The 13,788-nt window shown below is 44.1% G+C and overlaps 1 protein-coding gene and 1 long non-coding RNA gene across 2 annotated transcripts in view; one reads left to right on the forward strand and one right to left on the reverse strand.

Moving 5' to 3' along the window:
* Positions 1–5,672: 5,672 nt before the first annotated feature.
* On the reverse strand, positions 5,673–12,330 carry LOC122549233. The gene is made up of 4 exons (XR_006311464.1): positions 12,254–12,330; positions 10,612–10,711; positions 6,967–7,278; positions 5,673–5,756 (listed from the first exon to the last, which is right to left on the reverse strand). It is a non-coding gene; the product is annotated as an uncharacterized LOC122549233 (long non-coding RNA).
* The window catches only part of sntb1 (syntrophin, basic 1), a 116,836-nt gene continuing 114,371 nt past the window's right edge, over positions 11,324–13,788 (forward strand). The window contains exon 1 of the mRNA XM_043688683.1: positions 11,324–11,713. Coding sequence (XP_043544618.1) covers positions 11,426–11,713 — 288 coding nt within the window. The 5' untranslated portion in view covers positions 11,324–11,425. The remainder of the gene's footprint in view (positions 11,714–13,788) is intronic.

Consider the following 13,788-nt stretch of genomic DNA (forward strand, 5'->3'; position numbering starts at 1 on the left):
TCAGTCCAACTCATCCATGCCGACCAGATATCCAACCCAAACTAGTCCCACCTGCCAGCACCTGCCCCGCATCCCTCCATACCCCTCCTATTCATATACCCATCCAGATGCCTTTTAAATGTTGTAATTGTACTAGCCTCCACCACTCCCTCTGGCAGCCCATTCCACTCACGCACCACTCTCTGAACACCTTGTCTGTTTACCTCATCCATGCCCCTCATGATTTTATAAACCTCCGTAAGGTCACCCCTCAACCTCTGACGTTCTGGGGAAAACAGCCCCAGCCTGTTCAGCCTCTCCTATAGCTCAAACCCTCCAACCCTGGCAACATCCTTGTAAATCTTTTCTGAACCCTTTCAAAATTTCACTCTATTAGCTTTCCATACCTGCTGTACTGCCACACTAACATTTTATCAATTCTTGCTTGAGGACACCCAGATCCCTCTACACGTCAGAGCTCTGCAATCTCTCACCATTTAGATAAAATATTGACATTTTAGTTCTTCCTGCAAAATCTACAAGTTCACATCTTCTAACATTAGACTCCATTCACCAGATGTCTGCTTATTCACTTGACCTCTCTACAGTTTTATGTGGCCTCCTTTATGTCCTTTTTACAACCCCCTTGGAAGAGGTAAGCCTAAAGAATGCAAAGGCCTTTGGTAGAAAGATTGTGAACAAGGTCTAGAAAGGAGTGAACATTAGGAAAGGGGATGGCAAATTCAAGTTTACCTGACTAATCAATTAGACACGATTGATCTGTATCTTAACATAATCAACATTTAACCCACCTAGATTCCATTAATACCCTTACCTAATAAAACTATTATTCTTGCCTGGGCGTCCCTGGAGAAGGAGCACGCGGTGTCCACCAACACCCTGGAGTTGTTCAGGGAGAGTTGGGCACCGCAGGGAGTGGAGTGCATTATTTCCCCCGCCAACTCTATTTTGATTTAGTTCCTGCCCTCCCCTTCACTGTTTGATCACACAGCATTGCCCTTTGATGTGAAGGGCACTGCTTGTCAGTGGCCACCCGGGTGTTTTCTTTCTTCCTGGTGCTGGAAACTGAATAAAGATTCATGCACCTTGTGTGTTTCACTGTGTCTCACACCTGTACACACACATGGGTGCTGGGGAAAAATAAGCACCACCGCTGTTAGACGGTAGTGTGGAGGTTAAAAAAAACTATTATTCTTGCCGGGTGTCCCTGGAGAAGGAGCACATAGTGTCCACTAACACCCTCAAGATTTCCAGGGAAAGGTGGGCACCGCAGAGAGTGGAGTGTATTATTTCCCCCTCCAACTCTATTTTGATTTAATCCCTGCCCTCCCCTTCACTGTTTGATCACACAGCAATACCTTCTGAGAAGGACACTGCTTGTCACTGGCCACACGGTGTCTCCTTTCTTCCTGGTAATGGAAATTGAATAAAGATTTGTACACCTGCTGAAAATAAAACTATTATTCTTGCCGGGTGTCCTTAGAGAAGGAGCACACAATGTCTACTAACACCCTCGAGAATTTTAGGGAGAGATGGGCACCGCAGGGAGTGGAGTGTATTATTTCCCCCTCCAACTCTATTTTGATTTAGTCCCTACCCTCCCCTTCACTGTTTGATCACACAGCATTGCCCTTTGATGCGAAGGGCACTGCTTGTCACTGGCCACTCGGGTGTTTTCTTTCTTCCTGGTGGTGGAAACTGAATAAAGGTTTGTGCACTTGTTTTTTTAACTGTGTCTCACACCTGCACACACACAACATGGGTGCTGGGAGAGAGAAGAAGCACTACCGCAGTTAGGAAATAGTGTGGGGGTAGATAAAAGACAAAAAAATAAACAGGAGTGTCAGACATCCTGACATCCTGAAAGCTGGCTCTGAGGGAGCTAGATTAGTGTCAAAAGCTTTCCATGTGTAAATGAAGGGTTAAAAAAAATAGTTTTTTTTGTCTTCTTTTCTATCATTCTCAGTTTTGAAAATTACAAGTGGAGATTTTTTGGAGGTAAGTGAATTTCAGATCCCCATTACCCTTTGTTTGAAGGCACACTTCCTGACTTCACATCTGAACAGTTGGCTCCAATTTGAAGATTCTGCCACCAAGATCTGCACTCTCCACTCCTGTGTCTATTCTGTGTCTACCCTATTGACTCCTTTAATCATGCTTTGGATAAGTCAACCATAAATATTCTATATTCAACAGAATAAACCAAGTCCATGTAACCTATCCTTATATCTCAGACATTTTAGTCCATCAATGTTACATACTTCAAATGTGAGAAAAGGAAAAATGTGTAAATTAGACAGATGGAACTGTCTAGTACAAGACACATCTCAATAAATGAGTTGAAATAGGAATAGCCACTAAAGTGTTAATCAGCACTTAAATTGCCACCTAGAGTTAATTATAGAGGCAGCAAACAGAACATTGTTGTCAATTGCAGGAGCTGTCTAAAGGAATACAGAACTGACCACATAAAGAGGTATTGACCAGTTTATGGGTGTGGCCGTTGGAGCTATGAAGTGGACCTCTGAAGCGCTCTCTTTCGCTCTCTTTTTCAGTCCCAAAGCCACTTTGCAACTTGCTACTGTGTTCCAGCCAGCACTCTCCACACCTGACAGAGGCCAAATATACTGATCCACAAGAAATGCACAGAATCAGTGCTTGAGTGTTATGGCCATAAGGTGCTTATTTATGAATAACATTATTCATCAATTAGGACCACAATCTGGCCTTTCAAATAGATAGTGTTAATGGTACTTTCCTCCATATTTTGGCTGATAGCCCCTGAATATGCTAGCTGCTGCAAGGTTTAGTTTTGTTAAGATTTAGATATAGCTGGGCCCCTTTGTACTACAGGTTCAAAGTCTGATATTACTGGTTGTCTGAGCTTGTCTGCTTTACGCAACTCTCCTATCACTTGTACTAGACTGCCAATGGCCCTGATATGGTGTTACCCAACATGTTGGTGGAATAATCTATGACTGCCGGGCAATCCACAATCGGTTCTCTGATCTGGGCAATGGTAGAACCTTGGACAGCTTTTGACACTACGTAAATCCCTACCTCAGGGATTGCATGTTGAAACCAGTCAAGAGGAGTGCATCATTTCGCTTTGAATGAATACTCCCCATCTGTCTGGATAAATGCAGTTCCAACAACACTCAAGATACCATCCTGAACAAAGCAGCCCACTTGATTGACACTGCCTCCACCACCTTCAACATTTACTGTCTCTATTACCAGCACAGTAATGTATATCATCTACCTAGTGCACTGCAGAATCTCACTCAGTCTCCACCTTCCTAAATGCATGGGAACATTAACAGTTGTAAGTTTCCCTCCAAGTCAGACACCATCTTGACTTGGAAATATATCACTGCTCTGCCACTGAATCAAAATCCTGGAACTCCTTCCTGTTGGTGCATCTATACAACACTTGGACTGCAGCAGTTCAATGCAACAGTCACCATCATTTTCTCAAAAGGAAATTTAAAATCAGCAACAGGTATCAGCCTTATCAGAAGCACCGATCCTCCATGAATGAACAAAGCATTCATTGATGCCAATTATTAGTGATACTGCCACTAAGCAGACAGCCAATACCAGGGCTTTATAAGTACCACACACTACATGGTAAATAAAAGGATATGTGGATAGCGTAGGAAGTTGAAGTTGAAATAGAAAATTGACAATGATCTTGTTCAATGGCTGAATGGGCTTGAGGGCTTAAATGGCCAACTCCAACTCCTATATTTTATGTTTGTACCTTAGTTTCTTGTGTTCAGTATAAACAATGAAACGTGATACATTGTCAGACTGTTTGAATCCAGGTTGTGATCAGTACTGCCTGCCCAAGACACGATCCTCTACGGTTTGGACTCAGTCACATAACTGTGGATGCTAAAGGAATCCAAAGAACTGCAAAAATGTGCTGTGGAAAGCAAGAATGATCCAAAACACCATTGTTCGACATTACAGTTGCATAGAATCACAGCAAGAATTGCAATCAAACAGTTTGGTTTAAATATTGTTATCATTTCCTGCCTGAGGTGCTCTTTACCCCACCCAAGCTACATTAACTAAGTAATATGGGTATTAACTGAAATTATTACAGTACGGCAGGATTAAAGATCTTTTGTGACGTGTGATTTTTGAGCTATGTGTATTACAGAACATCTTATTAGTTTGCCTTATGGCCACAACAGAATTTTGATACTCTGTACAGACCCTTCTGTTACAGAACATTGAAACCACCTGAACTAGATACACAAAACTTGACAGTTCAATAATTTTCAGCTGCCCCATCTCTAAGCTTTGACATTTCCTTAACTTTTCTGCTTCTCTCTTTTTTAAGACACTCCTACAGACCTACCTCTTTGACTAAGCTCTTGCACCTATTTTTCTCCTTATGTGACTCAGCTGGCTTTTTTTTTGTGTTCAAGGTAATAACTTGATTCCCCTTTTGATAAGCAGAAATCGTGAGTAACACAAGATCTCTTTGGTTTAACTAGCCTGTCTCTTTACCCAGCATCCCTGCTGCCCCACTTTATTTTGCGATCATATTTCTCTCTGAATCAAATTGAATTTATTGTCATGTGTACTGAGGCACAGAGAAAAGCTTTGTCTTGCAAACAATACAGGCGGAACACAGAGTTAAATAGCATAGATAAGTAAACAATAGGTAAACAGCAGAGAGTGGAGCTTAGTCTGAGATCATTAAGTTTAGTAATCAGTCTCGAGAGGATAATAGTGTTGAAGGCTGAACTGTAGTCAATGTGTAGGATTCTTACATAGCTGTTCTTGGTGTCAAAATGGTCCAGGGAGGAGTGAAGGGCAAGTGATATGGCAACTAACGTGGATCTGTTAGTCCGAATGGCAAACTGGAGTGGGTCAAGCGTAGTGGGGAGGCTGGATTTGATTAATGCCATGACCAGCCTTTCAAAGCACTTCATGACCACTGAAGTTAGGGCCACTGGGTGGTAGTCATCGAGACCTGCTGCAGGAGCCTTCTTAGGCACAGGGATGATGTCGGCCCTCTTGTTATATGCAGGATCAGTGGCCTGCTGCAGGGAGAGGTTGAAGATGTCCGAGAAGGCCTCTACCAAATGATTTACGCATGCTCTGAGTGCACGGCCTGGTACTCCGTCTGGTCCCATCGCTTTCCTTGGATTCACACGAAGGAAAACTAATCTGATCTCAAGCAGTGACTTGTTGGAATAGGTTCATCAGGACTTGTCGGAATAGGTGTTACCTCTCCACCGAAAGTCTGCTCAAAGCGAGCATAAAAGGCATTGAGATGATCTGGGAGGGATGTGTCATCATCTGCTATCTTGCACTGTCTCTTTTTCGAACCTGTGATGTCATTCAGTCCTTGCCATAGTCGCCGGGTGTCTGGATCTTTAGCTTGGATCGGTATTGGTCCTTGGCTGTCTTAATAGGTCTGCGAAGGTCATACTTGGATTCCTTATATTTGAGTGGGTCTCCTGATCTGAAAGTCTCACACCTGGTTTTTAGCAGGTTCTGTATGTCCTGATTCATCCACAGTTTCCTGTTGGGGAACACCCGGATTGACTTCCTTGGTACACAGTCCTCCACACACTTGCTGATAAAAAGTCTGTCGTACTCATCCAAGGTACCTGCGGACTGTTTGAACATGGCAAATTCAGCCGATTCCAGACAGCACCGGAGTTGATCCTCTGCCTCCTCTGAGCAGCACTGGACCTGCATCCATGAGGGGGGTCTCCTGCTTGAGCTTTTGCCTGTAAGCCGGGAGAAGAAACACGGCATTGTGGTTAGAGTTCGCAAAAACATGTCTTATGTAACTTATTTTTATATTCATTTATCCTCCATGGTAGCTTACACCACCATGGTTTAAAACTCAGCTATCAAGCCTGAGAGAAAGGTGAGATAGCTTTCATATGAAGCAAAATATGTCTTCCTACAAAATCATAAAGCCTCACTAGCCTGGCATCATGAGAGACTATTACAGTCTCTCTGGGTGGAATCTCAGTCTGAGCAATGTAGGCTATGCCAAAATGTCTGTTGAGTTTAGATCAGAGTGGTGCTGGAAAAGCACAGCAGGTCAGGCAGCATCCGAGGATCAGGAAAATCGACATTTCGGGCAAAAGCCCTTCATCAGGAATTCGATGTTTCAGGTGTAACCCATCCTGATGCTGCCTGGCTTGCTGTGTTCTTCCAGCCTCCTGCCTGTCTATTTTGGATTCCAGCATCTGCAGGTTTTTTTTCCTCTCTCTACAAGCAGATGTGAAGCTGAAGGCCCATCTTGATGTTGGCAGCAACACAATGTCATTTTTAATGCTTTTCGCAACCAGCACAGTGAGTTCATTGCTAGGTAGCAGTGAGGTTGTGAATTCACGAGGATTGACTGCTTTTTGAATGCCTTGATGACAGCACCAACTTGCCTCATTCATACTCAGATTCCTATCTTACCAAACTCTCGAGACGTTGAGAAACTCAACATAGAAGTCAGCGCAGGTACCTAGTAAATTCAGATCACTATTTGTTCGAAAGGGCCTCCATGTTGGATATCATGCACCAATATCTCATCAACATCCCCATGTGCACCAGCCATGCACACCCAGCATCATGGACATTAGCATGCAATATGTACCAGCCTGCAGCAATCTTCATGCTGCTACACCTCCAATCCACACACAGGATTATCCTGCACTTCATGGCTGTACCTTGATCTGCACCAGCAGTGATCATGGTAAGCTGCAGCAAGGACACAGAGTTTAGAAACTTGGGATAGACATCAGCTCACAGTCTTGGCCAAGCTGTAAATTCAGGCTCTTTGTTCACTGTCAAAGCACTCCCTCCCTCTGGGCCAGCCCGTATACTCACGGTTGACAAGCAGGAGGCTGGAAGAACACAGCAAGCCAGCCTCCTGCTTGTCTACCTTGGTTTCCAACATCTGTGGGGGTTTTTTTGTCTCCAGCCCATACTCACAGCATTGCATTATCTTGTCCTTGTGCACTTTGCCCCTCAGCCAGAGATATTGGGTTCATATTACTTATGTCCTGCCTTGCCGTTTAGTACAGACACAAAGGCAAACCTCAGCCATGTTAAGGGAGATAGCCTTCGTTCATGAAGATCCTGACGCAATCAGTCAAAAGTGGCTTCTGGGGGCATGGAAATGGTTCATCAGCCATTTGAGACAGTCAGAGTCAGGATGCTTTCCGTATAAAGGGTGAGGAGCTGAATGTCGGGCAGTCCATCACCATCTTGGTTCATTCTGCCCTGTTGTGGTGCTGTTTTCTCCTGGAATAAGAGAGAGGTACATATTAAGGGAGGTGAAAGTGGACAGCACAGTTCTTACTATTGATGCAGGTGCAAAGGTCACTCTGTGAGTGAGTAGGCAGTGCAGAAAGCATGCAGGGCAAGTGATTTGATTTATTATTGTTTAATTTATTATTGTCACATGTAGCAAGACACAGTGAAAAGTATTGTTTGCATGCTATACTTGCAGAACAATGTGCATCAGCGTAATAGAACATATTGCAGAATGCAGTTTTACAGCTATAGAGAAGGTGCGGAGAAAGAGATCAACATTAAAATTTGAGAGGCAGTGTCAGGGTTTGGGGTGAGTGACAGTGAGTGAGTGCAGATATGAGTGAGACTGGTTGAGCATGAGCCTTGGTGGGAAGTGGCACAGAAGCAAAGATAGATGAATGTGAGCTATTGGAGAAAAGAATTTTTGTTGTATGACTGGCAAAAATAAGACCTTATGTTTTTATAGCATCTTTTATGACCTCAGGATGTCTCATTTCACCTTATAGCCAATGAAGTTATGGATGAATAAATGAGAAAGCACTAGAAATGACAAGATGAAAAAATGACAAAGGAAAATTTAATCTAAAAACAGAAAAAATTGACTTTTCCAAGAACAGGTGGTTAGAGTAGAAATTGCGCATAGAATAAAATTGACTGATAATAGGCGCCTCAAAATCACTTATATAGACTGAACAGAAACGTTCATGGCCATCCAGTCTGCATTCAGTTTTCCCATTGTGAAAGAGACCTCACTGTAAACTGGTCATCCCGTTTTCTCAATAGCCACTGTTGTAATGTAGAAAACACAGCAGCTAATTTGTCGGGATGGTCAGGTCGCGGTTTTGGAGAGTTGCATGGGTACTTGGGCCAGTACAAAATTAGAGTGGTGCTGGAAAAGTACAACAGGTCAGGCAGCATCTGAAGAGCAGGAAAATCAATGCTTCGGGCAGAAGCCCTTCATCAGGGATTTCCTGCTCCTCAGATGCTGCTGACCTGCTGTGTTTTTTCAGAACCACTCTAATCTTATCTCTGATCTCCAGCATCTACACTCCTCATTTTCTCCTACTTGGACCAGTAAGCAGTTTGAGGATGTGCACTCAGATCAGTGAGTATGGGTAGTCGGGTCAGGGAGTTGGCTGGACAAGGTATTTAGTCCTGTGGTGGGCTGGGTTGATGGACTGGGGTCAGTCAGCTCAGGTGGCTGGATTGCTGGCTTACAATGCTGACTAACACCAACAGCATGGGTTAAAATCCTACACTGGCTGAGGTTATCAATGGAGGACTCTCCTTCTCAACCTCTCCCCTTGAGAGGTGTGGTGGTGACCCTCAGATTAAACCATTAACAGATGTCTCTGTACACTGAGAGAGCAGCCTTATTGTTCAGTAGGACTATGGTGATTTCACCTTTACCTAGAGAGACAGAGAATTCACGATGTGTAATCAGGCCATTTGACAGTTAGGGGATGTAATCAGGTTGATGAAATAGCTTGTAAGGATAAGGAATTGGGCAGTGGTAACTGGACCAAGAGTGGGCAGTCAGGTCTGAAGTAGTTTGCAGGTTAAGGTGTAGTTTCTCAGATCAATGTAAGCGTTGGGAGTGGGTGAGCAGGTCAGGTTCAGGACAGGGGGTGTGGCACTGTAGTAAGGGCAGGGGTTCGGGCACTGAAGGGCTCCTACCCGAAAGGTCGATTTTCCTGTTCCTCCAACGCTGCCTGACCTGCTGTGCATTTCCAGCACCACTCTAATCTTCACTGTAGTGAGTGTTGACCAGCAGGTTAATGAGGTTGGGTACTCAGATTTAGGAGGGTCTGATGATGTTATGGGGTTTGTGCAGCTGGAGGTGGCTGGTTGGTTGTTTCACTGCCCATCCCTAATTGCTCAGAGGGCAGTCAAGAATCAACTACATTGTCGTGGTGCTGAAGTCACATATAGTTCAGATCAAGTAAGGATGGCAGTTTCTTCCCCTAAAGGACATGAGTGAATCAGATGGGTTTATCCTTACAATTGACAATGGATTCACAATCATCATTTTAATTCCACATTTTTATTAAATTCAAATTCCACCATCTGTAGTAGTGGGATTTGAACCCAGGTCCCCCAGTGCACTACTATCTCTGGATTAATATTCCAGTGGTAATATCACTAGGCTATCACATCATAAGTGTAATAAGTAGATTAGGAGTTTGGGGAATTTTGATCCAGGTGAGTGGTTGGGTCTGTGGGATAGGTGGTTAGATGGGGAGGGGGTGTGGATAGTGGTGTGACGTTCTGTGTGAGAGTTTTGGGCAGGTTGGGTTACTCTATTCATCACTTAATAACAATTGTAGGGTAAGTACTGAGGTAAGTCCCCCGTATCTACCCAAAATCTCCAACATTGAGCTCAGTGTAATGGTGGAGGGTCTGACCAGTAGGTATATACCTGTTGGAAGAATAAATTCCCCGGGCAGTTCCCATCACGATTTCCACTAGATACTAAATTGGAACAGCGACTGATGTTTCAGCATTCATCAGCATTGGTTTTGGAAGATCCAGTCAATTCAGGGTGGTCACCAGCAATACAGGAGTGAAGAGACTGTCACACATCCCTTCCTGGGATGTGCATTTGCAAAGAAGGTATGGAGAAAGGTGAAGTGGTATTTGTCAAGGTTTGTCCCAAGCAGCTCCACGCCACAGGACTCTGTGTTCTACGGGTCTATTCCCTGGGACGCGCATTGAGACAAACATCAACGCTGCCTGGGCGACTATCAACTCAGTGAAGGTTGGTTTTGTCTGCCTAAAACTTGTTGGTCTTCCAGTGTAAGGAGTTGACCCCAACTGAATGTTGCAGACTGGCACATTCCAACATTCAGGACCACGTGCTGAAGGACTAAAGCTTGGGGCAGCTGCCACCAAGGCACAGTGGGGAACGACCACTATCTGAGATCTTTCTGCCCCAGTACAATTTGGGGTCTGTTTTGCTATCAGACCCTATTATTGCCTTAAATGTATGCAAATAGGATCCTGCATAAGTAAGAAATGATCATCTGTGACTACAGCGAATGTTAGATTTCAATGTTTTGTTTTCTTGATATGCAAAGACCGTGCAGAACGGCTTCAGTGCCTGTGTATATACATAAAGATTTCTAAAAATAAAATTTTGCATCCTATCCTATCGGGTCTGTCCAGCCACAAGCGCCCTCTCTCTTAAAGCCACTTGGTGTCGCAGTTTACTCTGTAGAAACCAACACAAAACAAAAAAAAAGTCAAGGAATTTCTCTTTAGAGTTGTTTGCTGTGTGTACAATTATAAATTGTGGTGGTTGGTGGGGGTGTGTAATCTTACCTGTCAAACAACTCTGCTTTACCTGGGACTCCAGTTCAATGGCTTTGTATTCCTTGTACAGACCAGACGCACCTTCAGGCATTCAGGGGCTCGTGTGTTCCTGAAGGAAAAGCATTTGTTTAAGGTGGAGTTCAGTGTAATGAGTTTCCCCGCGTTTTTATGGTGAGGCCGTTAGCCGAATCAGGGGCAGGTCTGATCGGATTAAGTGTGTGTTTCTGATTAGGTGCACTTTAATCTCCTAAACCCTACCTTTTGCCCAGTTTTGATGAAAAGTTTGAAACAGTCTCCACACAGGCATTGTGTGGCTAATATCTTTTGGGTTCTGGTGCAATTGATTTTTGGATCAATCGAAGAAGTGAAACGGCTTTCACTGCCAGAGAAATCTATCCCCCTCCCCTCACTCATTCACTCAAAACAAGAGGTAAAGGCAATTATTAAACCCCGGGAATTTCCCGGGTCAATTTCAATTTGAAATTCGCACCTGATGGCCCACACCTTTCAACGCGGGACTGGGTCTTTCATTCTATGAAAGATATAACTTTAGAGCGATATAGTTACTCTCCACGCCCCTCAGTCCCAACACACTCCCTCCATAGTACACATCAGAAAGTGGGTGGAGATTATTTTTTTGTTGTCTAACTTGTCCATCTCAAACAGGAACCGAGTTGAAGAATTTCTTGGCACCGTGAGGAGTGGGGGTGAGAGAGAGAGAGAGAGAGAGAGAGAAACGGGAATTCCAATCACCTTTAAGAGCTACAGCCATTCTCAGCTTTCTAACTTCTGACCATTCTGGTATTTTAAGAATGCGACAAAGATGGCGTTAGCCAGCAAGGTACAGCGAAGTGGACTGCTGGAGGTTTTGGTCAGGGACAGCTGGCATCGTGTGCTGGCCACCCTGAACCAGGAGAATCTGATCCTGAGCTCTGACCAGCCTGGGCACACCGCCTCCTGGAATGGACTGTCGAACGGAGCGGGTTCACAGAGCCCCGAAGCCGCCTCTCGCAGCCCCAGGTTTCCGGCGGTCCGCAATGCCTTCACCGAACTACCTGAGCACATCCCCGAAACTATCAGCAACATGAAACGGAGCGTTAGGGTCATCAAGGTACATCAATCTGCAGCCTGAGAGAACGAGGAGTCTGTGGCCTCCTCTCCCACTTGCTGTTTGAGTTAATGCATTTTCAGTAGTGCTTTTGTTTTGCGTTGTACTTTGATTGTAATCAGTTGCACATTTTTAAATTCCATTTGCAGAAAGTTGGGAGTGTTTCTGGCAGTGACATTTGACGTGAGCTGACACTCCTGTCTCATTCCTGCTCGTTCCATACCCATGTCCATTCCCAGGGAACAGCACCACTGCACTATCTCAACACGCCACAGTTTCATTATTTGGTCACTTTGACCTCTTTGGCTCCGTTCAACCGTTTCCCAAAAAGGAAACGCGGAATGCTTTCGACTTAATATTGGGTTTAGCCCACGCTTGTGAGCGGGTCTGTCTCTTGGTATCATTTTCGGGATCGGTGTTCTGAGCTGTGAAGCGGTTCCAAAAATTAAGTTTTTAGAAAGAAATTGGGTAATGAAAGCAGAGTTTCAGGATTCAACGCTTTCCTCAGGGAAAAAAAAACTTCTGACTGTGACAACAACTTACTGTGTTTGGTTTTTCTTTCAGTCTGATCACTTATTCACTGCTCCGAATTGGTTCGAAGTCCGGGTTTTTTTTCACTTCACGTGTTTTGCTTTTTTTTCAAGAAAAGTGCCCTGTAATGATTAATAATCGCTGGCCTTGCAATAATGCCCGGCAAGTCTTTACAGTTGGAAATCCTGCAGGAGCTGTACAAGCTGTAATTAACCCCTCCAATACCCAAGGCTCTCTCCTCTGCTCGGAAAGTACATTTGCTCGAGTGCAGACATCTCCACATGTATTTAGAAGTTTTTTTTTACATTGATATAGCGCCTGGAACATCAAGGTCACCGCTTGAGATGTATTAGCTTTTTTAAAAAAATAATGATTGGGACAATGATCACAATCACCTATGACAGAAAGCTTGGAGAAGATTGACCTGTCAGTAGATTATCTTTTTTAAATCCACCTTCATGCATCATTGCCCTATGAAGGTGGCAAAAAGCTTCAGGGAGGCAATTGAGAGTTAACCATGTGAGGTTGGGATCAGCTAATAGGTCCAAACTGAGTAGTGGTGGTATTTCTGTCCCCAAAAGGACAAGTGGTGAATCAACTTGGACTTTACATCCACTCAACAGCTTCATGGCAACAGTTTTAATTTCAGAAATATACTTTAATCATTAAAAATATCTTTATATATGCATTTAGTCACAAACACAGTTTAATTCTGTACAGGAATGTATCAAGGAAACAAACATTGGACTTTATTCTATCGAACAAACAAACCAAAGGCATCTCTTAGTTGAACAGGACAAGACTATATTTACCTGGTTTGAGGCACCAGGAGGGTCCAATAACTAAACAGACCCCCATTTAACTTTGGCAGAAGGATCTCAGACAGTGGTCTTTCCCCACTGTGCCTTGGCAGCAGCTGTCCAAGCTTTAGTGCACCCCCTGCACGTGGTCCTGGACCTGGAATGTGTCAGTCTGCAATATCCAGTCAGACCAAAAAAGTTTAAGGCAGATTAATACCCCCAGCATTTAATTTCCTGATTTTCCTGATTTTTCTCTGTTTGACTGAGATTTGAACTCTATTCTACTAGTTTAAATCCAGGGTACTGACCATCTAAACATCACAAGCCTATTAGTTAGGTGGAGGTAATGTCACTAGTAATCCACAATCCCGGATTAATAGTCTGAGCTAATGGATTCAAATCCAATCGTAGTGAAATAAAATTAGGGGAGGTGGCAACCTAGTGATATTGTGGCTAGACTGTTTAATCCAGAGCTGAAAATGTGTTGCTGGAAAAGCACAGCAGGTCAGGCAGCATCCAGGGAACAGGAGAATCGACGTTTCGGGCATAAGCCCTTCTTCAGGAATGAGGAAAGTTTGTCCAGCAGGCTAAGATAAAAGGTAGGGAGGAGGGACTTGGGGGAGGGGCGTCGGAAATGTGATAGGTAGAAAGAGGTGAAGGTGAGGGTGATAGGTCAGACTGGGATGGGGGAGGAGAGGTCGGGAAGAAGATTGCAGGTTAGGAAGGCGGTGCTGAATTCGATGGATT

The sequence above is a fragment of the Chiloscyllium plagiosum genome, chromosome 4, assembly GCF_004010195.1.
Source record: "Chiloscyllium plagiosum isolate BGI_BamShark_2017 chromosome 4, ASM401019v2, whole genome shotgun sequence".
Taxonomy (NCBI): Eukaryota; Metazoa; Chordata; class Chondrichthyes; order Orectolobiformes; family Hemiscylliidae; genus Chiloscyllium; species Chiloscyllium plagiosum.